Source organism: Saccostrea echinata, unplaced genomic scaffold (assembly GCF_033153115.1).
Source record: "Saccostrea echinata isolate AGI-Se365-2 ecotype Australia unplaced genomic scaffold, CSIRO_AGI_Sech_v1 ptg000056l, whole genome shotgun sequence".
NCBI lineage: Eukaryota > Metazoa > Mollusca > Bivalvia > Ostreida > Ostreidae > Saccostrea > Saccostrea echinata.
Genome location: NW_026889805.1, coordinates 13,718,697 through 13,745,533, shown reverse-complemented (window position 1 = coordinate 13,745,533; position 26,837 = coordinate 13,718,697). Strand labels below are relative to the sequence as shown.

The window sequence follows — 26,837 nt, the reverse complement described above, 5'->3', positions numbered from 1 at the left end:
GTTCACGTTTCATTTTTTAGATTGATCACCTATTTTATATTCAACTTTTTCAGAAATATAATGCTTTATAAGTTAGTGAGAATTGTTACTTTACTTTTAAATGCTAAAAAATTATCATAACTTACAATAAATATCACAATTATTTCTTAGTACAGAACATGTAAAGAATAGTTATGAGGAAACTCTCTTCGTTTTAAAATATTTTATCAAAAATATGTAGAATAAATATACATTATATGATTCATAGGATCTATAAGAAACAGTAGAAGATGTCCTTCTTCATGTGCTCAGATTTACATTTATTAACGTATTTTCCATTAAACCAAAGTAACTTTGCCATTAACATCTTTTTGAGAAATCTTATAAAAATAAAAGTAAATTTAAACTGAAAATAATAATACATATCGGTATGAAATTTAAGGTATTCAAAATATATCAAAAGACACGTCTTTAGATTGGTTCGTCATTATATCACGTGCAGTCACCCTTATCTCTGTCTCACCAAAAAAGAGCGTTTCCTCAACCTCAGAGCTGGGAGATTCCGGGGTCTGTCTGGAAACAGGTACCTGAAGGGTGCCCAATAGTTCACATCCAGGGTCGTCCACGAATTTTGGATCTTTCTCACTTGAAATATAAACAGCACATTCAAGTCTGGTGTCGTTTTCATGCAGAGGACGAAATATTTGAGACTTTGAAAAGCCAAGCGGAATCTGCTCTCCCTTCTGAACGAATGGAAAAAAGACATCCTTACAACGATTCATTCCATTGACCTCAAATTTCTTCGATTGTGGATGAATGGTCGGTTTAAATTCTGGCCATGTTTGAATACCGTATGTAAACCTTGCCACTCTTCGAGAAACGGCATTTGGCACGTGACCAAAGTACACGCCCCCCTTGACAACAGCAAGTCCTGCATCAGTCGGAACAATGACTTTTTTGTCTGGAAAGTTGTCTATAATGGCCTTCTGAACAAGTTTACACTCGGAAAAACCACCAACCATTAGAATATTACTAACTCCTCTGACATTTTCTTCTTCAAATAATTCATCTACATGTTTGACTATGCTTTCAATAGTTTTTTGGAAAAATGTCTTTTTAAAAAATTCGACTGTCCACTTTAGTTTACCGGTAGCATATGTCACATTACCTTTGTGAGGTGAAATTTCTATAGCAGAAGCAAAGTCCTTAACCTTTCTAGTAGATTTGCAGAACTCAACAAAAGACAGAGGTATTCTTATTTGAATTTTCCCCGTCTTTTCGGGCGAAACACTACGTTTTGTTACTTCGAATGTTCGTAAAATGTCTAAATAATCTTCCATACTTTGTTTTTTGTACTTCGACATTGTTCCACTTCCGCTTATATCCTCCAGGAAGCGTATGAAGCGATCGTCGACCGATTTTCCTCCCCATGGTCCCCCGCTGGCGGGACTAATTTCTTCTAAAGTGTGGTCCTCACATTTCTTGTGTACAGTTATATCAGCAGTACCTCCTATAATGGATACCACAAAGCATTGTATCAAGGAAACCTGTAGACAGGTTTTATGTTATCTTTATCATTGAATAATATGTTACTACGTATGCTTATTGTTTAGTTTATATGATGAAGTTATTCAGTTGAAATGAAGCGCATTGAAGTGGTAAAATTTTTCGTTTGAGTGGAAAGTTTGGGTGTTTCTTATCGAACGTCAATTGCTACATAATGACACGCCAATTTCTTTAGAAACGAGAAAGAAATACTAATCGTAATGCTTAAGGACACCCCCACTCTCTGGGACTAGCAACATTAGTTACACTGAAATGGGGATTTTATCAAGTTGGAAGAAAGAGTTAGAGACCGCGCTTCGATCTGTAAAACACGTATTGTAACGAATATGTACAAAGTTATGAATGTATCGTTTATTGAAGTTACCACAACACATGTACAATGAAGCGCATTGAAGTGATAAAAGAGCCATAGCGCATTTGATAGGCATTTTTTAACCAAAATTGTGTTTAACCAAAATTTTATCATACAATAATATGTTGACGGTGCGACTGTTAGGGCGAGCGCAGATATCTTTCAGTTTTAATTTAGATCGGGCTCGTCAAACCGCACGTGACATTTGCTACTTCTAGACTCTGACGTCAAATGACGTCGTATGTATGTTGCATTACCAAAACGAAGTCTGAACAGTGCTATTTTTAATCAAAAACGTTTAATCTACTATCTGTCTGCTATACATCCATTAAATCAAGGTGATTTTATATTTTGTTGAATTTTTGTTGCTACCGCGAGAACGTGGTTTGCGGCGAGATGCAATTCACTAAGCATTATGGGACCACAGGTAACTGCGGAAAAAAATTCACTTGGAACAATGTGCAAAGTCCGAATTTTCTCTTCGCCCAGGCGTTGCTTTAAGAGCTCGCAGTGACGAGCGGCGCTTCGCGCCGCTCGCTGCGCTCGCTATTAGTTTATACATACGTAAAACCAAACCACATAATAATGATATTTCAATATTAATAGTTCCTTCATGTAATAAATATGAAAATATCCAGTTTGTATGGAGTATATAGTAAATATTGAGGTATCCACCTAAAGATGACAAACTGTTGCCAAAGACCACCCTTAACCAGAAAAACAACTTTTGAATAAATTGATTTGGATTTGACTGCACTTCATTACATTTAGATATAAATTTGGTTAAAGGTGGTCTTCATATTGAAAATGATGGAAATATATATTCAAATTTTCTTCTCATATAATCGTAAGATTTAGCAATCTGTCTTAAATTTATCCATTCGACGTCATTGACTTCGTTGGCGCAGTGGTATGATTGCTGGAATGTAAATATGGTGATTGCGAGTTCGAGTCCCACATTTTTCCATTTATGCTTTTTAAAAAATTTTTTTTTTTTTTGTGTATCTTTTCTACGTTTTTCTTTATTACGTTTTTTAACATCCATAATTTCAGAAAGTTATAATATTCACATTACACTTTGAAAGTATCTCGGGAAAAGACTGTCCTAAACTATTTTATTAAAGTCATATATGGCGTATTTAACTAAAATTAAAAAGATCTTTCTGTTTGTTTTATTACTCTATATAAAGATAGGACTTTCCTGTAAATTACACAATTAAAATCAATCACGTTTCAAAGATATTAGAAATTTAATACAATATCCGATTTATTTAACGACTCCGCATTCAATTAACAGACACAGTTTAAAATCAATTTAACTATGGAAACATTAGGTTATTCAAGTTCAAAATCGGTGAAAATTTTTATTTGAACGTAAAAAACATATGTCACGTTTATCTTCACTCAATCTCTTTTTTATTTTATTTTATTTTTTTTAGCTCAGATACGCCATATATAGCTTTAAAGTTTGTAAATTCATAGCTAATTGTTTTATTTTTATTGATTTTCTAAATCTTTTGTCTCAGAATTAGAGTATTGAACAATTAAATGAATGTCATTTGACATACTTGCAACTATGAAAATATAATACTCGTCCTCAAACCATATTACATAGTTTGATCTTGAATTGAAAAGGTATATCTATAAATAGAAACAGGTGATTTCCTTTTAAATTCTTGAGTCGGCCGTGTCGTCGGAGAGGCAGCTATGGCTCTTTTCCGTTTGAATGGAACGTTTTGAGCTTTCTTTAGAACGTTGATTGTCATATAATGACACGCCCATTCCTTTAGAAAGGAAAAAGGCGGTCAAATGGTTCATTCGAATACCTGTTCAACAGGTATTCCATAAATGTAATAGCCAATCAATTGACAGTCTACGTTAACACCGAGTAAACACGTGTTCGACCGATACATGTACTGTGTTAACTCCATTAAACATGATAAATTCATAAAATTTTATGTACACATTCGTTGCAATACGTTTTTACAGAAGCGGAGAGTCTATGGAACGCCACAGCTGCCTGAAGGTCATTTTCATTTTATATCAGGTGGTATAACCTTTATGTGAAGTGGTTAAGTCATTATATATAGTGGTAAAATCATTATATTCAATGAAAACTTTATTATATGCAGTGGTTTTATCTTTATATACAGTGATAAAATCATTATATACAGTGATAAAATTATTATATTCATTGATAACTTTATTATATGCAGTGGTTTTATCATTATATTCAGTGGCAATGTCATTATATGTATTGGTTAAATAATGTAATGAAGTGATAATATCGATATATTATGTTGTAAAATCATTATATGCAGTGGTTTTTCCATTTCATACATTGCTGATATCTTTCTGTGATGTGATGAATTCAATATATACAGTACAAACATAATTTGTGTGATAAAGCAATCATTACATTGTATGAAACCCGCTGCATGTGAAGTGCCAAGTTAATTTCATTCAGTGCGACACCTTTACATGAAGTGAAAAATCTATTATGTGCAGTACTAACATCATTATATTATATAGTAAAATTATTATATATATTCCTAAAATCATACTTTGCAGTGGTAACATCTTTATATGAGGTGGTTAATTTGTTATATGATGTTGTTAATTTGTTATATGATGTGGTCAATGCTTTATATGCATTAGTCGTTTCATGTAATGCAGTGGTAACTTCTTTATCATCATCTAAACTGGTCCTCTTGCAAAAACATTTTTTTTAAAATGCGCGGAGTTCCAGTTTAAAGAGTGTTTGAAAATAGGAAACCCGGGCCGTGGCAAATTAAAAGCCGGGACTATTCGAGATTTTTCTAATTTCTGATTTAAAATTTTCAGACTCTTTTTTTAGGCTAATGTGTTTTCGCTGTAAAAATTGTATTTAAAATTTTAAATTCTTGGTATTTTAGATTTTCTTGACGATTTTTGGTTTCAATTAAAATTGGTAGGCAGTTTCAATTTTCTGATTTAATATTTTATCTATTGTGCTATAAGTACTTAGTATTTTAGATTTTTTTTTTTTTTTTTTTTTTTTTTTTTTTTGGCGATTGTTGATTTCCATGTTGGTAAAATGGGTAGACTGGGTTGGCGATATTTTATGTGTGTGTGTTTTTTTGACATATTTGATAAAAATCTAATAAACTTAAAAATTATTCCGATGTTAAACACTGTATTTTAACTAAAAAAAACTATTTCTTTTTGATAGTTATTTCTTTATTTGAAAATGTTATTTTTATGCAAAATACACATTTTCATTAAAAAAAAGGATTATTAAACCAGATCCGATCATCCGGGAAGAACCTGGTGCAAAACACCATAAATCATTTCTAATTTCATAATATGCAAATGTGCACTGGTACATGTATCTATATGCTAGTAGATGGAAGGAAACTGGATTACGTTAAATTTGTAATTTGTTTAATACTTTTTTCTGGGGGGAGATGTAAATTACTAATATCAACTATTTATAAGACTGTTTCTAAGACTTCAGAAAACCTTAAATCACATTGAAATGCTTAAAATAAAAATTGCCGCATGAAAACATTTCATTTTTCAAGTTTCATCTTTGTCGTCGCCAACGTGGCACGGTGATTAGAGTGTCTGCTCTAAGAGACGAGGAATAAGGAGTCAATCCTTACGTCACGGGTTCGAATCCGACAGTGGGACGTTGAGACCGATCCTTCGTAAGAGACCGCATAAAGCCATAAACCGAGGTCCCGTGCCACAGTAGGTGTTGGCACGAAAAAAATCCCTCACTGCTCAATGTCCGTAAGTGCCGAGTATAGGACAGAATTTGCAGCTCTCCACTGGCAAATTGTGGCATCTCCATATGAGTGAAAAATTCTCGAGAGGGACGTTAAACAGCAAACAAACAACCAAATTAAAATCATTTTAGCCTTTTTGAATAAAATGATAAAATTAAGAGTTATCCTTCAAGGCTGAGGATCGGATATCCTTAAACCAAGCAACTCACGCGTGATTAAAGTTTGACACAAGGCTTTGCATTAATAGTCCTATAATTACATGCATATGTGATAATTCTTTAATTAATTTATATTTTATCAAATGACATGAAGATAATGAACAAGTATATCGGATTTTTTATGTTTGACTTCCGGGAGATCAAATCCGATTTTAATGAACCATTGGCGTCGGAAGGAAATTGATAGTGGGGTGGCTAACTGAAATAGAAAAAAAAATCAAACCTGAAAAAAACTTGACAAGCAAAAAAAAAAAAGGAAAATTGTTCTTTCTCCAAACCCGAAAATCCTATTTCGGGGGTGTGGGTGGGTGGGGGTGGGGGGTTTGGTCGAACATCTTTCAGTACCAAACTCTTTTAAACACTACCAATTACCTTTCTTTCACTACAATGAATCGTGCCTGTAGAAAGTGGGGAGGGGGGTGGGAGGCTAGACCTACGCCCGAATTTTCAATGCCTATATTATGTCTACCTTTGTAAAAAAAAAAAAAGGGGAGGGGGCAATAGCCCCCCCCCCCCCGGTTCCGAAGCCTATGTGAACCGGTTTTTCTTAAACGTGTCATTTCACTCAAAAAATGCCTTTCAAAGAATGAATAATTTTTAACATCAGAATAATTTAAAAGTTTATTAGCTTTCTGTCAAATATGGTAAAAAAAACAAACAAACAAACAAACAAACAAAAAACAACAAACAAACAAAACACGTAAAATGTCTACTTGATTGCCTAACCGATTTACCAACCTGACGGGCGGATTCAGAGAGGGCTTATGGGAACCCCCCCCCCCCCCCCCTTGTGTCCAAAATATACATAAGATTTAATAAATCAATTGTTTTTTGGTTTGGCTGTGGGCTACCTACCCTGACCAAAAACTTATCGGGCCCCCCTTTTCAAGATTCCTGAATCCACCACTGAACTTGGAAATCAACAATCGCCAAGAAAATCTGAATTACTAAGTATTTTAAAATGAAATGCAATTTTTACAGCGAATACACATTAACCTATAAAAATGAGTCTTAAAATTTCAGCACAGTTGATAAAATCAGGAAGCTGTATAACAGAATCAGAAATTAGAAAAATCTCGAATAGCCCCGGCTTTTAATTTGCCACGGCCCGGGTTTCCTATTTTCAAACACTCTTTAAACTGGAACTCCGCGCATTTTTTTTTAAAAAAGGACCAGTTTAGATGATGATGAAGTTACCACTGCATAACATGAAACGACTAATGCATATAAAGAATTGACCACATCATATAACAAATTAACAACATCATATAATTAATTAACCACCTCATATAAAGATGTTACCACTGCAAAGTATGATTTAAGGAATATATATATAATTTAACTATATAATATAATGATGTTAGTACTGCACATAATAGATTTTTCACTTCATGTAAAGGTGTCGCACTGAATGAAATTAACTTGGCACTTCACATGCAGCGGGTTTCATACAATGTAATGATTGCTTTATCACACAAATTATGTTTGTACTGTATATATTGAATTCATCACATCACAGAAAGATATCAGCAATGTATGAAATGGAAAAACCACTGCATATAATGATTTTACAACATAATATATCGATATTATCACTTCATTACATTATTTAACCAATACATATAATGACATTGCCACTGAATATAATGATAAAACCACTGCATACAATAAAGTTATCAATGAAAATAATGATTTTATCACTGTATATAATGATAAAACAACTGCATATATAAAGTTTTCAATGAATATAATGATTTTATCACTGTATATAATGATAAAACCACTGCATATTATAAAGTTTTCATTGAATGTAATGATTTTACCACTATATATAATGACTTCACCACTTCACATAAAGGTTATACCACCTCATATAATATGAAAATGACCTTCAGGCAGCTATGGCGTTCCATACGAGTCTCTAACTCTCTCCTAACTTTATAAAATCTCCATCTCAGTGTAACTCATGTTGCTAGTCGCAGAGAGTGGGGTGTCTTAAAGTATTACGATGAAAATTTCTTTCTCCTTTCTACAGAAATGGGCGTGTCACTATGAAACAATTGACGTTCGATAAGAAAGATCCAAGCTTTCCATTCAAACGAAAACTTTTAACACTTCAATGCGCTTCAATGTACATCGGTCGAACACGTGTTTACTTGGGTGTTTTTGTAGACTGTCAATTTGATTGGCTATTGTATTTATAGAATACCAGTTATCCATGTATTCGAATAAACCAATTGACCGTTTTTTCCCTTTCTAAAGAAATGGGCGTGTCATTATATGACAATCAACTTTCTAAAGAAAGCCCAAAACGTTGCATTCAAAAGGAAAATATTGCCACTTAAATGCGCTTCATTGTACTTTCATAAAGAACTTTATATACGGTACCGATGAATTTCTTAGATGTTTACCTCCAAGATCCGCCACCATATACTTTTGTCCAGAGTTTAGTACCCCCAGGGTGGCAGATAACTGTTCCTTGTCATTTGTGAGATGTTGACAATAAATAGATGCTGCCTCGGGTTCCAATGCAATGATTAGTCTACTCTTTTCAATCCCTGCCTGTAAATTCAACAGAAAATTCAGTCAAACTAAGGGGAAACTGAAGACGTTACGAATGTATTCCAAATGGAAACAAGGATTGTTCATCACTGGGGAGGGAGGATAAAGAGGGAGCTTATTTCAACATTGTGCGTACCTTTATAGCTGCTTCCCTCATGAAGCGTTTTGCACGATCACCCCAAATGGCAGGTACCGTCAAAACGTACCCTATGGCATCTTCTCCTGTTCCTGGAATACTTTTGTTAATTTCTTTATATAAATGATCCTTTAGATAACGTATACAATGAGTAAAAACGACGATGGCTGGTAAAGATTTCCCGGATTCATCTTCACAAAGAATATTTTTATTTACTCCCTGAAAAAAAGAATATAAAAAGAACATGCATTAAGATTGTTTCTTAAAATATTTCAGCTCTTGATTAGACAGAGCGAAATGAAAGTGCGTATTTAAGGATATTATACCGGGTCTTTGTGAAGAATCATCTTAAATCGTAGGAAGAAGTAATATTTGTCTTGCTGTTTCTTGGCCGTTAATTGAGAATATTGGTCTTCTGCATCGTAACCAAAGGCGACAAAGTTCTGACTCGAGTCCAGTAGTAAAGCAGTGGGGGCCTTATGTGACACCAGGCCCCCGCCCTGCCAGTGGTACGTGTAGGGTTTCTTCCATTCTTGTGTAAGAGAAAACGCGTATCCGGAGTACGTCGTCCCGAAATCTATGGCCGCCACAAATAGACTTTTGCTTTTGCTTAGAATGCTTACATCCATTTTAATGTCATTCTCATTCACCTCCTTTTTCTACTTTCGTTTTATATTTCTTCTTTAAATGTATTTATCTATTGGTATACATGTACGTTAGACCTTTAATTGGAGTAATGCCATCCTTTAAGTGCATGTACAAGTTTATAGTGTTGTCTTTGAAAGTAGTCAAATTTATAAATGAAAATTTCTGTTCAAATATTGCTAACAGAGGATTACTTAGTTTCAAGGAGATTCATTGAAAACAACAATCTTTTCAAACCGAAAGTTCATTTCATTTTAAATTTGTGATGGATTAATCTCGATAAGGAACGTGTAACGTAAGTTAACTTAATATTTATAGAGTAATAGATTTTTTTCTGATTGGATATGAATCTGAAATCGCTAGCCAAGGTTGACGATCTGCTTCTTCTCCTTCTTTCAGAGAAAAATAGAGGAGCGGATCGTCATTCTTGGTAAGTAAACATGGTTGAAAATATGAATATGAAATTTTCTTAAACATTTACATACAAGTGTGTATTGTTAGTAAGATTTCAGCTGGGGTAACTGCAGTTATTTCTTAGACATTTAATCACGAGTATATGGAACATTTAAGCCAAAATTATCTCTTTATTCAATCTTTTAAAAACTTCAAACGAAAAAATGCACTCATCTATAAGCTCTCTCCATTAAAATCAGAATTTTTTTTGCCCTATTCTAATCTATAAAATTAGCAATGAAGTTGATTTTAAAATATAGTGGTACATCTTTTTTATTTATTGATTTAGATGGGGAGTACCTACGCCATTTTTGTTATACTATAGTCTGTCCCACGGTACCAAGGACCTCACTTTTCGCCTCATATCTCAAAATGTATAAATACCTTGGCCTTCAAACTAGGTTCGATCGATAGATCATTTTTTTTTCCAAACTTCCTGCATTTATCCGAACCCTCGAGTTCAACCGGTGTATTGACACGGCGGCAAATTCAAAGTCTACGGGGATTTAACATTGCCAAAATGGCCGCAACTTCGGAAGGGGATCCATCATTATTCGTGATTTTCCGTACATCGCCGTCAGTGACGTAATGACGTATACACGTTCGGGAATTCTCTGTGCTTACCGATGTACGGAACGCAATACAGCCCGAGACTTTCCAAGTGCCCAATACACACAGATTTATCAGCGAAGAAATAGCAAAACAGCGTCTTCGACGTACCCGGGAACAAGTGCTTAACACTACTAAGAAAAGAGGTAAGATTTAACTCATATCTACTTCAGAAGTCATAACTGCACTGACAATGTAATGGAAAGAACGATCGAGGCTATAGTACAACAAAATTCAGCCAAGTGACATCATTGCTTTACCAAAACATAGCATGATAGATCTATCTGTAAGCGAGTATTAGTATGTTCTAATAATTTAGATTTGTAATTAATTACAACTTTACCTTTGCCTCGCAAATAAATCCAACACACTAGGCAGTATATACTATAGTTTGTTGTAAACACGGTTAAACAGTTTGTGAAACATCACTTCTATCATGAATTCACAACGCTTCCTGGCTTTGTTACATTTATAACTCTTAAGCACATACAAATCCACGTTTAGACATTTTGAATCACTGTGCAAAACATGAAAACAAGATATACATGTTGTCTGCATCAAACTACGTCATCAATGGATTTTGACCTTGCCCTTTGAAAACTTCCTGTATCGACATTAGGTAAATGCAGGCCCTGGGATTTCAAACAATATTATGTATTTTTAATAGCTTTACCATATGTGTAGCAGTTCTGATGCCAAAAATAAAATACAGAGGTACGTGTAGTAATCACACAAACCCCTAAACATGAATGGAATACATTTTTTTTTTTTTAAATTATTATGTTTATTTGTATACTTTATTTTCCTTTTAATATAAAAACTTTTGTGACAGAAATTTCAATGATTTACAAATTAATAAAACTTTTGAGACCAGGAGCTGCATTTTAAATTTCAATGTGAAAAAATTCTACATTTGCAAGAAATGCAAGTCAAAGCCCTTTCATTATTTCTTTTTTTTAAATTATAATAGCAATGAAAAGTAAAATAAAAACAATAGATAAAACTTAACTAGATAAAACTAAATTAAGCATTTTTATTTTGAAACAAGAATTTGATTATTAGGAAAGAGAACATGAAGATATATCATACAGACAAGAGCAAGCAAACATGCACATTAATTAAATTAATTCAACCTTAAGTAGGTGCAGAAACGTGCATGTAGTTTTCATTTTCTTTCTTTCTTTTTTTTTTAATTTGTCTACAGTCATCTGTGAAATCATTTTTAATTCATGGGGTCAGGCCCATGGGAAGCAATTTAAGTGTGTGTGCGGTGGGAACCAAACATTTTCAATTCAAACTATGTTGTCAAACCTCGTTATCCTACAATGGGACAATGGGACTGATAAAAACTTCTGAGATATCTGAGTATTCAAGATATCAAGGGTAAAATACTTCAAGAATTTTAAAATGGTTGGGACTTCCAAATCACTTTGACATATCAATGGATATCAAAATTTACAACTTCTGCTTTGCAAATTAAATTCATACTGTGAAAATTGTTATAAAACTTGAATTACAAGTTGTAAAAATATCAAATCTCAAATTACTTAAATCTTAAATTAGTGAAATTACAGGGTAAAACCACTCAACATACTATGTTATTTGTAATTTTGTTTGAACTGTTTTCAGCATTTTAAGTAAAATTGAAAAATATTCCAAGAGGTAAATGAATTGTCTACCCTATATTTATTCAGATTATCTTTTAGATATTCAGACTGAAGAAGAAATGAAAGTAAAATGCTCAGTGCTGCTGGTGTCCATGGTTTGAATGTCAATTGGTACAAAAGAAAAGTCATGACTCATATTGGACATAATAAACATGAAGCTGAGGAGAGAAACATCTATGAATGGATTAGAAAGTGAGTATTTTTCTCTCCATTATATCACTAACACTTCAATTTGTGTCTAGCTCATCAAGTGATCACTGGGCAAACTCCCTGGTAATCTTTGGTTTAGACTATTCTTTGGACCTGAAAAAGATATACAATAATACACATATTAACTGGTGCATGAAAAAAAGAAAAGAAAAAAAAACTAAACTTTTAAGTCTCTGTAAAGTGAAATTAAGGAATAATGAAAATTCAAATTAATGATTTCATTTGTACATGTATCATGAATGCTTTCTGTACATATGAAAAATACATGATGATTTTTTTAATTTCAGATACCAGGCCAAGTATACACTTCAGAAAGAAAAAAGACATTTTTTTAAATATTCATATAAATGTTTAAATGTATATACTTACTGCCCAGACCATCCAGAAGAATGTCCTGAAACTTGTTCGAGTATGTTTCATCTAGATGAACTCCAAACACTTTATTCTAAAAAATTTGAGTGGATTGTCCATTACATGCATGTGTGCCTTCAATTCTTGATGTCTGCTCATCATAACAATGAATTCCAATAAATTAATACCTTCAAATTATTTTTTTTTTGTAATTAATAAAAACATAAAAAGGTAAATGCTGCTTCTTTATTTCAATGCTTTAATCAATAATTAGTCCTTCAAATGCAGGTGTTGAATAACATGAATAAACTGAAAAAGGGACACGAACCAGATCAGTGATGTGCCCATTTACAATTTAAATGATCTCTGCTTTTTGACCTTTATTATGTTAGTGTTTTGACCTTGACCTTTTTAGCTCACCTGAGCCAAAGGCTCAAGTGAGCTTTTCTGATTGAAAATTGTCCGTTGTCTGTCGTTGTAGTCATTGTCATCGTAAACTTTTCACATTTTCATCTTCTTCTCAAGAACCACTGGGCCAATTTCAACCAAACTTGCCACAAAGTATCCTTGGGTAAAGGGAATTCAAGTTTGTTCAAATGAAGGGCCACGCCTTCTTCCAAGGGGAGATAATTATGAATTCATGAAAAATTAATGGCATAATTTAAAAATCTTCTTCTCAAAAACCACTGTGCTTGAAAATATGAAACTTATATGGAAGCATCCTCCGGTAGTGACCCCCGGGGGTAGGGTGGGGCCACAATGGGGGATCAAAGTTTTACATAGGAATACATAGGAAAAATCTTTAAAAATCTTCTTCTCAAGAACAGCTAAGCCATGATTGGTCATATTTATATGGAAGCATCCTCAGGTAGTGTAGATTCAAGTTTGTTCAAATCATGACCCCCAGGGGTAGGGTGGAGCACAATGGGTGATTAAAGTTTTACATAGGAATATACAGGGAACATCTTTAAAAATCTTCTTCTCAAGAACAGCAAAGCCATGATTAGTCATATTTAAATGGAAGCATCATCAGGTAATGTAGATTCAAATTTGTACAAATCATGATCCCCCCCCCCCCAAACCAGTTTTATATTTAAACTTTTCAAGACTGAACTGATTTCTGCTTTTTCCTAGCCAGAGTGCTCAGGTGAGCGATGTGGCCCCTGGGCCTCTTGTATTTATTGTGCTAAAATACTGTTCATAGTTACTTACATGAGGCCAACTTTAAAATAATGTTTGCTTGCCCTCTCCCGACTCAGGTTGAGAAAATTGAGTCGGTAGGTAGGTGAGAAATTTTTTTTCAAAGAAAATTTCAAAATCAATGCTGAATTTTCAAAATCTATTTTCCAGAATTCATAAAAAAAATAATTGCTTCCTGGAGGTTAAAAAAAAGTTTTGAGTCGGACCATTTTTAGCCAGTCGATTGGGAGAGGGTAACCAAACAATTTGTTAAAGATGGCCTGATGTATTAATTTTGCACTTGTATGAATTTTTGCTTTATTTTCTTTTTGCACATAAATTTAGGAGTTTGAACAAAATGGGTCTCCTATGAGGGATGTACATGTAAATAATAAAACTAATAACTTTAAAGAAACATCTACATGTAAAAGAAATTATGAGAGATGATTTTTTTCTTGTTTAAGTAAACAGAAGTCTCAAGGGTTGTATGTCGGGTAAACTTACAGCATATTTTGACAATAAAAAAATGCTTGAAATAAAAAAAGTCATTTTTTCTAGAAAAATTATTATACAGTAAATTGAATATAAACACAGAATTGAAAGTGAATTATATATAAAATTGTAAACACAGAAAGACAACAACAAAAATCACACATGAGAGAATTTGTATAATGTGAAACATGAATTGTGTTAAAGATTCATTCACTGATTGATTGTCCTTTATTTAAAAGTTACAGGATATTTTGAGGATATTGGACATAAGGCCAAACAAAAAAATATGTGTGGTTCCGGTTACACCTCCCAAAAAATTAGGGTAGGTAGGTAGGGATTTTTTTTTTTTAACAAAATGATTTTCTTAATTTTTCTAAATAATACCTATCACTGCTTTGCAAATGACATTTAGATGTGATGTGATAATATACTAGTCAATATTGGTAGGGGGACAACTACATGCTAGCTTTCTTTGGATTTAACACTATTAAACACTTGCACTATGTTGTGCAAGGAGGCCGGCATTGCTGAAACTAAAACTTAAACAGGAGCCATTGATGAAAATTGGGGAAATTCCGGGAAAAAAATATGAAAATTGCCAAAAAAAGTTTAGGGTCGGGGGTATAAAATAGGGAAGGTTGGGTAACCGGAACCACACATATTTTTTTATTTGGCCTAAATGATAATAACAAAGTTTATCAAATAGTTTATCAAAAGTTTATCAAATAGTGGGAAAAAAATCTGTGGATTATGCCAAAAAAAGATAAATAAATGCATTGTTCATTTACTTTTACTCAACATTTTTAAAATGAGAAATATGGCCTACTGCATTCAGTTCATTTAATGTAAAACCTTAAGCCCCCCCCCCCCCCAAAAAAAATAAAAAAATAAAAAATGTAGAACAGTAGGTGTAAAACATATAATGTGAATCTCCGATATATGTAATTAATGTTTCAAATTTATATTTTAGCATGTCTTAAATGCAATATAATACAAATTGATAATCTATATAATAAATTACATGGTATTTACCATATGCACTTGTGCTGGGTGAAATATTACATCTTTTAATTTTCATGCAGTTTTATCAGTGCAAGTATTTTAGTGGATAATTATGTTGATTTTCTTCCATTATATTTTCTTGGGCAATATTTATACACCTAGCAATATCTGATAGCTCTGTATGTTAAAAAACAGAAGACCCTTAGAACTCAGTCCTGTAAAATGAACTATGAAGATAACAAACAGTATTAAATAGTATTATTTAGTAGAACTAAATAGTTCAGAAAAAATCTGGAGTGTCCAAAATATTTGTTATATATAGTCAAGGTGCTGACACTTCACATAAATGTAAAATTTTGCTTTTTATAGATCATGTAGGTAGTGACTGCCAAATGCATGAAGTGAAAGTAGATCGACCTATAGTCTGTCCCAGGGTACCAAGGACCTCACTTTTCGCCTCATATCTCAAAATGTATAAATACCTTGGCCTTCAAACTAGGTTCGGTCGATAGATCATTTTTTTTCCAAACTTCCTCCATTTATCCGAACCCTCGAGTTCAACCGGTGTATTGACACGGCGGCAAATTCAAAGTCTACGGGGATTTAACATTACCAAAATGGCCACCACTTCGGAAGGGGATCCATCATTATTCGTGATTTTCCGTACATCGCCGTCAGTGACATAATGACGTAACACACGTTCGGGAATGCTCTGTGCTTACCGATGTACGGAACGCTATACAGCCCGAGACTTTCCAAGAGCCCCAAAACACAGATTTTTTTCAGGGAAAAAATTGCAAGACAGCGTCTTCGACGTACCTGGGAACAAGTGCCTAACACTACTAAGAAAAGAGGTAAGATTCAACTCATATCTTCTTAGAAGTCATAACTGACAAAAGTAATCTGTAATGGAAAGAACGATCGAGGCTACAACAAAATTCAACCAAGTGACATAATTACAACACCGCATGATAGATCTATCTGTAAGCGAGTATTATAGTATGTTCAAATAATTTAGATTTGTAATTAATTACAACTTTACCTTTGCCTCGCAAATAAATCCAACACACTACACATTTACTATAGTTTGTGTTAAACACGGTTAAACAGGTAAACACGGTTAAACAGTTTGTTAAACATCACTTCTAACACGAATTCACAATGCTTCCTGGCTTTGTTACATTTATAATTATTAAGCACATACAAATCCACGTTTATACATTTTGAATCACTGTGCAAATGTTGTCTGCATGAAACTACGTCATCAATGGATTTTGACCTTGCCCTTGGAAAACTTCCTGTGTCAGCATTAGGTAAATGCAGGGCCTGGGATTTCAAATACATGTAGCAGTTCTAATGCCAAAAATAAAATACAAAGATAGTAATCACACAAACCCCAGTACATGAATGGAATATATATATATATATATATATATATATATATATATATATATATATATATATATATATATATATATTTGTATACTTTTTTAAAATATAAAAAAACTTGTGTGGCCATGGTCGTAGGAACTGGGGGGGGGGGGGCACGGGGGGCCTTGCCCCCTATAATTTTGCCGATATATAGAATACTATATATAATATATATATATAAAACATAGCTACTATATGCCTGTGCCCCCTCAGGAATAATGTATGATGACCTTCCCCCCCCCTTTTTTTTTTGATTGTCAAGAAATTTTGACAGTGCCCCCTCCCCCCCCCCCCCCAACTGAAAATGTATGGTTATGCCCCCTCAAAGTGAAATTGCTTCCTACGGGCCTGGTGGCAGAAATTTCAATGATTTTACAATTTTTTAAACTTTTGAGAAATTTTTTGAGGCCAGTTTTACAAAAGAACTTAGGACTAAGACCAAAATTTTATTGTGCTTGTTACTTTTTTCTTTTACATTAATTTGAAAATGATTCTAATCCTTTTAAATAGAATTCAGAAAGATATTTCTATGCTAAGAACTTCAAACAGAATCATTAACTTTGCAAAACTTTACAATCAAGTAAAATTTTTGGTCTAAGTCGTAAGTTGTTTTGTAAAACAGGCCCCTGGAGTTTGCATTTTAAATTTTATTGTGAGAAAATTCTATATTTTGCAAGAAACAAGAGAAATATTAGTCAAAGCCTCTCATTATTTTTTTTAAATAACGATATTGATAACAATGAAAAGTAAAAATAAAAACAATAGATAAAACTAAGTTAAGCATTTTTATTTTGAAACAAGAATTTAATTATTACTTAGGAAAGAGAACATGAAGACATATCAGACAGACAAGAGCCTGCAAACATGTACATTAAATTAATTCAACCTTTGATAGATGCAGAAACATGTACTTAGCTTACTTTTCAAGACACCAAGTATCATAATTTACAACTTCTGCTTTGCAAATTAAATTCATACTGTGAAAATTGTTATAAAACTTGAATAAAAAGTTGTAAAAATATCAAATCTCAAATTACTTAAATCTTAAATTAGTGAAATTACAGGGTAAAACCACTCAACATACTATGTTATTTGTAATTTTGTTTGAACTGTTTTCAGCATTTTAAGTAAATTTGAAAAATATTCCAAGAGGTAAATGAATTGTCTATCCTATATTTATTAAGATTATCTTATAGATATTCAGACTAAAGAAGAAATGAAAGTAAAATGCTCAGTGCTGCTGGTATCCATGGTTTGAATGTCAATTGGTACAAAAGAAGTCATGACTCATATTGGACATAATAAACATGAAGCCGGGGAGAGAAACAACATCTATGAATAGATTAGAAAGTGAGTATTTTTATACCCCCGCTCCAAAGAAGAGGGGGGTATACTGTTTTACCCTTGTGTGTCTGTCTGTCCGTATCAAATTTTTCGTCACAGTTTTCTCAGCAACTACTCATCGCAGATGCTTGAAATTTTAGCACACATTTTGTTGAGGCATGCCATATGGTGGGATTCATTTTTGTACGAATCTGGTGTCAACTTCCTGTTTATCCGTGCATCTGTCTGTACCATACATAACAAATTTTGGTCACCGTTTTCTCAGCAACCACTGACTGCAGATGCTTGAAATTTTAGCACATTCTTTGTTTAGGCATGCCATATGGTGGGAATCATTTTTGTATGAATCCGATGTCAACTTCTTGTTCATCCTTGTGTCTGTCCATAACTGAACTTGTGTACATTTACATCAAAGCGGGGGTATTATTAGTGAGCATTGGCTCACAGACTTCTTGTTCTCTCCATTATATCACTAACACTTCAATTTGTGTCTGGCTCATCAAGTGATCACTACTGGGCAAACTACCTGGTAATCTTTGGTTTAGGCTATTCTTCAGGTATGAAAAAGATGACAATAATACACATATTAACATATTAACTGTCATGATGATTCTGCATGAAAATTTTTTTTAAGTTTTTTAAATTTAAAGTGAAATTAAGGAAAAATGAAAATTCAGATGATTTCATTTGTACATGTATCATGATATCATGAATTCTTTCTGTACATATGAAAAATACATGATTTTTTTTTATTTCAGATACAAGGGCAAAGTATACACTTCAGAAAAAAGACATTTCTTTTATATATATATATATATATACATATATATATATATATATATATATATATATATATATATATATATATATATATATATATATTAGGGCTGTCACGAGTACCCGAAACAACCGAGAACCGCGGTCCAAGTTGTTCGGTTCGGTTCCGGTTCCATTTTTCCGGATTTCGGTTCGGGTCTGGTGTATATATTAGAGTCTGTTCAATACAAAAAATGGCGACGAAATCAAAGGAATGATTACGATAACAGTGACAAGTTTAGCTTTTAAAAAAAGCTTAGAGAGTCAGCCAGTGGATTTTTCTTTTTTCGTGATAATGTTTAAAAGCATTAGGAAACCGATATTTTGTGTATTAAAAAATAATTTCAGCATTATTTTTTATTAGCCGATTTGGCCAGTTGATCCAGTTTTTCAGAATGAGAGCGTAGAGTTTGGGGTTAAAACGATCCCATGCATGCAGGTTCTCGCATTATTTTGTGAATTAAATACAAAAACGAAAAGTTTCATTATTTATGTTCAACTTCTCATAGCATGATTCTATCAAAAGTCAGTAGCCGCTCCTATCGGGCTGATCTAGGATTTTATGAAAAGGGGGGAGGCGTATTCGCCAAAAAGACGAGGCAGCTCTCAAAACCCCTCTACACAAACCTCGCACCCAATTTACACTACTTTTGCTTTAATACATGACATTCCGTAGCCAGTTTTACAATTAACTTTCTATTTAATTTTTTTTTGAGACAACTTTCGTTGATTTTAAGACTTCCATAAGGCCGAATCCCCTGGACCACCACCCTTCTGGATCCGCCCTCTAATCTTGTCAAAGACGTTTACTCAAACTTTATTATTACATTATTATTTAGGGGAAAAGAGCGTTGAAGTATTCACGTCGGCATTTTCTTCCAGAAGGATCTTTGCAAACTTTATTAACGGGTGTTAGTGAAACTTGTAAAGAAAGTAAATTTAGCCCCGCTGTTCTTCACCATGCAGATTTTCCTCCTTGTAATACCTATTGTGGCCTCATCCTACCCCAGGGGGTCATGATTTGAAAAATTTAGAATCTACACTACCCTAGGATGCTTCCATGTAAGTTTCAGCTTTTCTGGCCCAGGGGTTCTTGAGAAGAATATATCAGAGGGCTTTTATATATATACATGTATATATCTTTCAATGTAAAAATTGGATTCCCTTTTGTGGCCCCATCCGACCTTTGGGATCATGATTTGAACAATTTAGATTCTTCACTCACCCAGGATGCTTCCACATAAGTTTCAGCTTTTTTGGCTCAGTAGTTCTTGAGAAGATTTTTTAATGACCCACCTTATTTTGTCTTTTCTTGATTGTCTTCCCTTATAAGGGGCTTGGCCCTTCATTTTATCAATTTTAACTCCCCTGTAGCTAAGGATGCTTTGTATCAAATTTGGTTAAAATTGGCCCAGTGGTTCTTGAGAAGAAGTTGAAAATGTGAAAAGTTTTCAGACGGACGGACAACTGGTGATCAGAAAAGTTCACTTGAGCTTTCAGCTCAGGTGAGCTAAAAAAAATGTAGCAGGCGAAGCCAGCTGTGTCTCTCTTTATCTATCCATTGCATGTCTTTACAAATCATATTGGCCAATTTGGTAATTAACATCGGGATCGAAATGCTTTAAATGAAAACGAAAGTAAAACCAATAAAAACTTAAAGGCTTCAAAATCTGAAATAATCCAATATTTATGCCGCAGAATTGAATACACGTTAAAAAAAATTAAGACACTTTTTAAAAGAGTTTCAACTGACGCGCCAAACACTGAGTAAAATGAATTTATACAATTTTACGCTTCATTGAGTAGAACACACGTTTTATGAATAGATCTATGCGGACCAGATAAATTACTGCAAACCAGTTTATAAAACTGTTGAAATGCAAACTACAAAACCTCAATGTTAGCAGATTTTCCAAAGAAATCAGCACAAAACGCCTTACTGTGTTAACCTGTATTTACATGTTATTGGTATATGGTGTTAAAATAGTGATTTCGTTGTTTAATCAATATTGATTTTACTGAAACGAAATCAACAGGTGTGACTTACTCTAAGTCAACCTCCCAGAATCGCTTGGAACACCTCGGGCTTTTCACAGAAAAAGTGTGAAAGGCCCGAGGTTTTTCGGATGAGTCAACCTCCAAGAATCGCTTGTGCACCTTAGGTTTACCAGTGTCAGAGTACCAGTCTACCTCCCAGAATTCCAGAACACGCAAGCGCATTTGAAGTTCTTCGTAAGATAACTAGTCAGCCCGCGGGCTGACTAATAAATAAACATCACAACTGAAATCTGCTTCATTCCATGACAAAACACTTGTCACGGAAGTATTAGATAATTATCAAAACGAGCAGGAATGGTCAGGTTGTGGCTAATAGTAGGCCAAGTCACCGATGTCTAGACGTTCGCATGGTTAAGACTTGTTTTCAATGTAAATTTAATGTAACAAATAAAAATTTTGCAAGTTAAATTCATGAAATTAAGGTTTAAAATAGATGTAAATACCCGACCCGAAAAACCCGGAACCGAACCGAAAATTTACAGAACCGACCCGACCCGAAAAATTTTGGAACCGTGACAGCCCTAATATATATATATATATATATATATATATGCCCAGACCATCCAGAAGAATGTCCTGAAACTGTTTCATCTAGATGAACTCCAAACACTTTATTATAAAAATTTGAGTGGACTGTCCTTTACATACATGTGCACCTTCTTGTCTTGATGTCTGCTCATCATAACAATGTATTCCAACTAATTAATACCTTCAGAATATTTTTTTTATAATTAATAAAGACATAACAAGGTAAATGTTGCTTCTTCATTACAATTTGTTAATCAATAATTAGCCCTTCAAATGGTGTTGAATAACATGAATAAACTGAAAAAGGGACGCAAACCAGATCAGTGTTGTGCCCATTTACAATTTAAATGATCTCTGCTTTTTGACCTTTATTATGTTAGTGTTTTGACCTTGACCTTTTATTTATTGTGCTAGAATACTGTTCATACTTAAATTACATGCCAGATGTATTAATTTTGCATATACATTGTATATGAATTTTTTGCTTTATTTTCTTTTTGCGGTGTTTGAACGAAATGGGTTTACTATGGGGACGTAAATAACAAGCTATAGGCCACATGGCTCACCTGAGCACTTTGGCTAGGAGTTCAGTATTTTATGAGTGGTTTCAACCTATCCTTAAGGGGAGGGGGGCATGATTTGAACAAACTTGAATCTTCACTACCTGAGGATGATTCCACATCAATATGAATAATTACCCCCGGGGGTCATGAGTTGAAAAAATTTGAATCTACACTACCAGAGGATGTTTCCGCATAAGTTTTATCTTTCCTAGCCCAGTGGTTCTTGAGAAGATTTTTAAAAGATGTCATTAATTTTTCACTAAATAAATTTTTAGCTCACCTGAGCTGAAAGCTCATTGTCTCCATTTCATTTTCAATGAAACCATTGTCCGTCGTCCGTCCGTCCGTCCTTTCGTCTGTCTGTCCATCCGTCCATCTGTAAACTTTTCACATTTTCAACTTCTTCTCAAGAACCACTGGGCCAATTTTAACCAAATTTGGTACAAAGTATCCTTGAGTGAAGGGGAGTTTAAATTGTTAAAATAAAGGGCCAAGTCCCTTTACAAGGGGAGATAATCAAAAAAAGACAAAAATAGGGTGGGGTCATTAAAAAATCTTCTTCTCAAGAACCACTGGGCCAGAAAAGCTGAAACTTATGTGGAAGCATCAAGGTGTAGTGTAGATTTTTAATTGTTAAAATCATGACCCCCAGGGGTAGGGCGGGGCCACAATAAGTATTAGAAGGGGGAAATCTGGTAAAGAACAGCATGGCCAAAGTTACTCAAGTGAGCGATGTGGCCCATGGGCCTCTTGTTTATTATTTCCCCTTGGAAAAGGGCGTGGCTCTTCATTTGAACAAATTTGAATCCCCTTTACCCAAGGGTACTTTGTGGCAAGTTTGGTTGAAATTGGTCCTGTGGTTCTTCAGAAGAAGTTGAAAATGTGAAAAGTTTACAGACGGACAGACAGCTAGAAAGACAGATGGACGCTGTACAAAATGTGATCAGAAAAGCTCAATTGAGCCTTCGGCTCAGGTGAGCTAATAAAACTAATAACTTTAAAGAAACATCTACATGTAGAAGAAATTATGAAAGATTATTTTTTTTTTTACAATACTTAAGTATGTAAGTAAATAGAAGTCTCAAGGGTTGTATGTCGGGTAAACTTACAGCATATTTCGAACAATAAAAAATGTCTTGAAATAAAAAATTATTTTTTGAAAAGTTTAAAACTAGAAAAATTATTATACAGTAAATTGAACATAATCACAGAATTGAAAGTGAATTATATATAAAATTGTAAACACTGAGAGATAAAAAAACTCACACCTGAGAGAATTTGTATAATGTGAGACATGAATTGTGTTAAAGATTCATTCACTGACTGATTGTCCTTTATTTAAAAGTTACAGGATATTTTGAGGATATTAGACAATAATAATAACAAAATTTATCAACATGATCAAATATAGTGAGAAAAATTCTTTGAATTATGTCAAATAAAGATAAATAAATGCATTGTTTATTTAGCTGGAAAATTTTTATTCAATATTTTTAATTAAAATGAGAAATACTGCATTCAATGTATTTAATGTGTAACCTTAAGCCCCCCCCCCCCCAAAATAAAAACAAAAATTAAAAAATGTAGAACAGTAGCTGTAAATCAGATAATGTGAATCTCCGATATATGTAATTAATGCTACAAATTTATATTTTTAGCATGTCTTAAATGCAATATAAAACAAATAATCCTTAGTTATATGGTATTTATCATATGCATGCACTTGTGCCTAGAAGTGAAATATTATGTATTTTGATTTTCATGTAATTTAATCAATGCAAGTATTTTAGTGGATAATTATGCAGGGCTAGACAAATAGCATTGCCTGATGCCCAGGACAACCAATTTTGTTTGGTGGGCAAGTTATTTGGTAACTGGTTTCGGCCCGCGGACAAATGTTTTCCAGCTAACAAAAATCATATATTCAAATGTTGTTTTGTTTTACCGTTGTTAAAATACAGTGAATCACAGCAGAGTATCTGTTTTCGATGCAGTTGACCACTACATCGAACACTCAGTAGGAACTTCTCTAGAATTGCCCATTCATGTCTTGATAATATATTATATATATATATGAGAAGTATCAATGTCATGTCAAAAAAGTTGAAGAGGATTTTGGACCTTTCTTTTGTCAAAATGTAAAAATCATGCCATGAATACATGATACAAACACATGTTGCTGTTATTAAAGTGGAGGTGTTGACGTGGCGAACACACACAGTCATGAAGTTGAACCCTTAATTGACATTCAGGAGTTTTTTTAATAACACAATAATGTAGATACAAGTGTATTTTTTTCATGTAAAAAATACAGTGAAACATATAAGTACATGTTTATGTATTTACATTGACATGTACATGTATTTAAAATTTTAAGTTTAATAATCAATGCACAGCGCAGACGCTAGGAAGTCTCCCTAGAATTAGAAATTTTACCCTTAATTTCTCTATGGGAGAGTTAGTGATTTTGGGTCAAGGTTGGTCCTAAATGTTAATGATAATGTTGTAGTTTTGTGTTATTTAAGAAAAAGGTGGGACAAGCATATTTTTTGGCAGGAAAGGTAATTTTACGATGGTAACCTGTCCTACTCCTGGAGAAGTACTGACAATTTCTATTTGTCTACCCCTGTTATGTTGATTTTTCATCTTGGGCAAAACATGCAGTAGATAAGTTAATTTACTCTTGAAATATAGTTAAATCTGGACTGCATCGATCAACATGTAACATCTATTTATATATTTATACACTAGCAATATCCAATAGCTCTGTATGTTAAAACAGTACAGAAGACCCTTAGAACTCTATCAGTCTTGTAAAAAAAAAAAACTAAAAAGTTCAGAAAAAAAAATCTTGAGTGTCCAAAATATTTGTTATATATATAAAACTGTATAAAGATTCGTCAAGGTGCTGACACTTCACATAAGTGTAAAATTTTGCTTGTTATGGATCATATAGATAGTGACTGCCAAATGCATGAAATGTTCAAAGTGAAAGTAGATCGACCTACATGTACATGATCATGCATTTCAATCAATAAATAAAAATCTACCAGCTTCTAATAAAAAAAGTAATTGTAATTATAATTAAAAGGTGTATTTGTACACTTTCTTTTTTTCCTAATAGTTTTATGATTTGAAATAAGTTGATAAAAAAATGTCAGTTTTCGTTTTTTTTCTTTCTTTGACATGTAACATGTTATGGGGCACTTATGCAAACATTCTGACTTATTCTTAGCATTTGAAACAGTTCTTTCTTGGGTGTATGTATGGTATAAAATAAAGAAAAGGACGACAACTTACCATCTTACTACATTTTCAACAAATGAAGCTGTAAATAATACAGTCTAGTCTTGCACCAGACCATGTCAACATCCGTTTCTAGAGGAAATGCGTGATCTCAATATCCACAACTTGTACTGCATTGAATTCGGATTATTTCTCTCATTTCATGAGAAAACTCGTCAGAATATATTTGAATGCAAAAATATACTTATATTATTTACCAAATTACACTGAATTACTTTTGTTGAATTTTTAGGATTTTTTGTAATTTTAATTTGGAAAGAACGACTACTCCCTCGATAAACTGGTTTCCTGCCCCGTGATCTTGACCTGTAATGGACGAGTTTACCATGTTAAATCCCCGTAGACTTTGAATTTGCCGCCGTGTCAATACACCGGTTGAACTCGAGGGTTCGGATAAATGGAGGAAGTTTGGAAAAAAAATGATCTATCGACCGAACCTAGTTTGAAGGCCAAGGTATTTATACATTTTGAGATATGAGGCGAAAAGTGAGGTCCTTGGTACCCTGGGACAGACTATACATCATATACATGTATGTACATAATCATGCAATAAAATGAATAAATAAAGATCTACCAGCTTTTAATAAAAAAGAGAGTCATTGTTATAATAATTAAAAGGTGTATTTGTATGCTTTCTTTTTTTCCTAATAGTTTTATTAAATAAGTTGATAAAATGTCAGTTTTCGGTTTTTTCTCTCTCTCTCTCTCTCTATCTCTCTTTCTCAGACATGTAACATATTATGGGGCACTTGTGCGTACATTTTGACTTATTCTTAGCATTTGAAACAGTTCTTTCTTAGGTGTATGTATGGTATAAAATAAAGAAAAGGACAACAACTTACCATCTTACTACATTTTCAACAAATGAAGCTGTAAATAACACATTCTTGCACCATGTCAACATCCGTTTCTAGAGGAAATGCGTGACCTCAATATCCACAACTTGTACTGCATTGAATTCGGATTATTTTCTCTCATTTTATGAGAAAACTCGTCAAAATATATTTGAATGCAAAACAATACTTATATTATTTACCAAATCACATTGAATTACTTTCGTTGAATTTTCAGGATATTTTGTAATTTTAATTTGGAAAGAACGACTACTCCCTCGATAAACTGGTTTCCTGCCCCGTGATCTTGACGCTAATGGACGAGTTTACCATGTTAAATCCCCGTAGACTTTGAATTTGCCGCCGTGTCAATACACCGGTTGAACTCGAGGGTTCGGATAAATGCAGGAAGTTTGGAAAAAAAATGATCTATCGATCGAACCTAGTTTGAAGGCCAAGGTATTTATACATTTTGAGATATGAGGCGAAAAGTGAGGTCCTTGGTACCGTGGGACAGACTTTAGTATATTTATTCATAACGATTCTATATTAAAGTTCTGCTTATGATTCACACCCGTTTCTATTCATATCTCCGTAAATACTCTTTTTTAGTCCCCTACCGGTGAAACCGGAGGGGACTATAGGTTTCCTCTGAGTCTGTCCGTCTGTCTGTCTGTCTGTCCGTCTATCTGTCTGTCCCTCTGTCAGTCTGTCCCACTTGGTTTTCCGCACTTTTTTCCTAGACGCTTGCAGATATTGAGCTGATT

The 26,837-nt window shown here is 33.6% G+C and overlaps 1 protein-coding gene and 2 long non-coding RNA genes across 4 annotated transcripts; 1 reads left to right on the top strand and 2 right to left on the bottom strand.

The window, feature by feature from the left end:
- Nucleotides 1-386: 386 nt before the first annotated feature.
- On the bottom strand, nt 387-9,249 carry LOC133173985 (heat shock 70 kDa protein 12B-like). Its single transcript, XM_061309047.1, has 4 exons — nt 8,910-9,249; nt 8,584-8,802; nt 8,297-8,447; nt 387-1,489 (listed from the first exon to the last, which is right to left on the bottom strand). Exons 1-4 carry the CDS (start codon nt 9,210-9,212, stop codon nt 426-428), a joined length of 1,737 nt encoding a protein of 578 aa, XP_061165031.1. The 5' UTR covers nt 9,213-9,249; the 3' UTR covers nt 387-425.
- Nucleotides 9,250-10,351: 1,102 nt separating this feature from the next.
- On the top strand, nt 10,352-12,698 carry LOC133173646 (uncharacterized). Its single transcript, XR_009719057.1, has 3 exons — nt 10,352-10,436; nt 11,997-12,149; nt 12,455-12,698. It is a non-coding gene; the product is annotated as an uncharacterized LOC133173646 (long non-coding RNA).
- On the bottom strand, nt 11,915-26,126 carry LOC133173645 (uncharacterized). 2 transcript variants are annotated; one of them, XR_009719055.1, is made up of 3 exons: nt 26,080-26,126; nt 12,537-12,706; nt 11,915-12,260 (listed from the first exon to the last, which is right to left on the bottom strand). It is a non-coding gene; the product is annotated as an uncharacterized LOC133173645 (long non-coding RNA). The 2 variants fall into 2 exon arrangements; XR_009719056.1 differs by lacking the exon at nt 26,080-26,126 and adding an exon at nt 25,232-25,290 and having other exon boundaries at nt 12,537-12,612.
- Nucleotides 26,127-26,837: the final 711 nt, after the last annotated feature.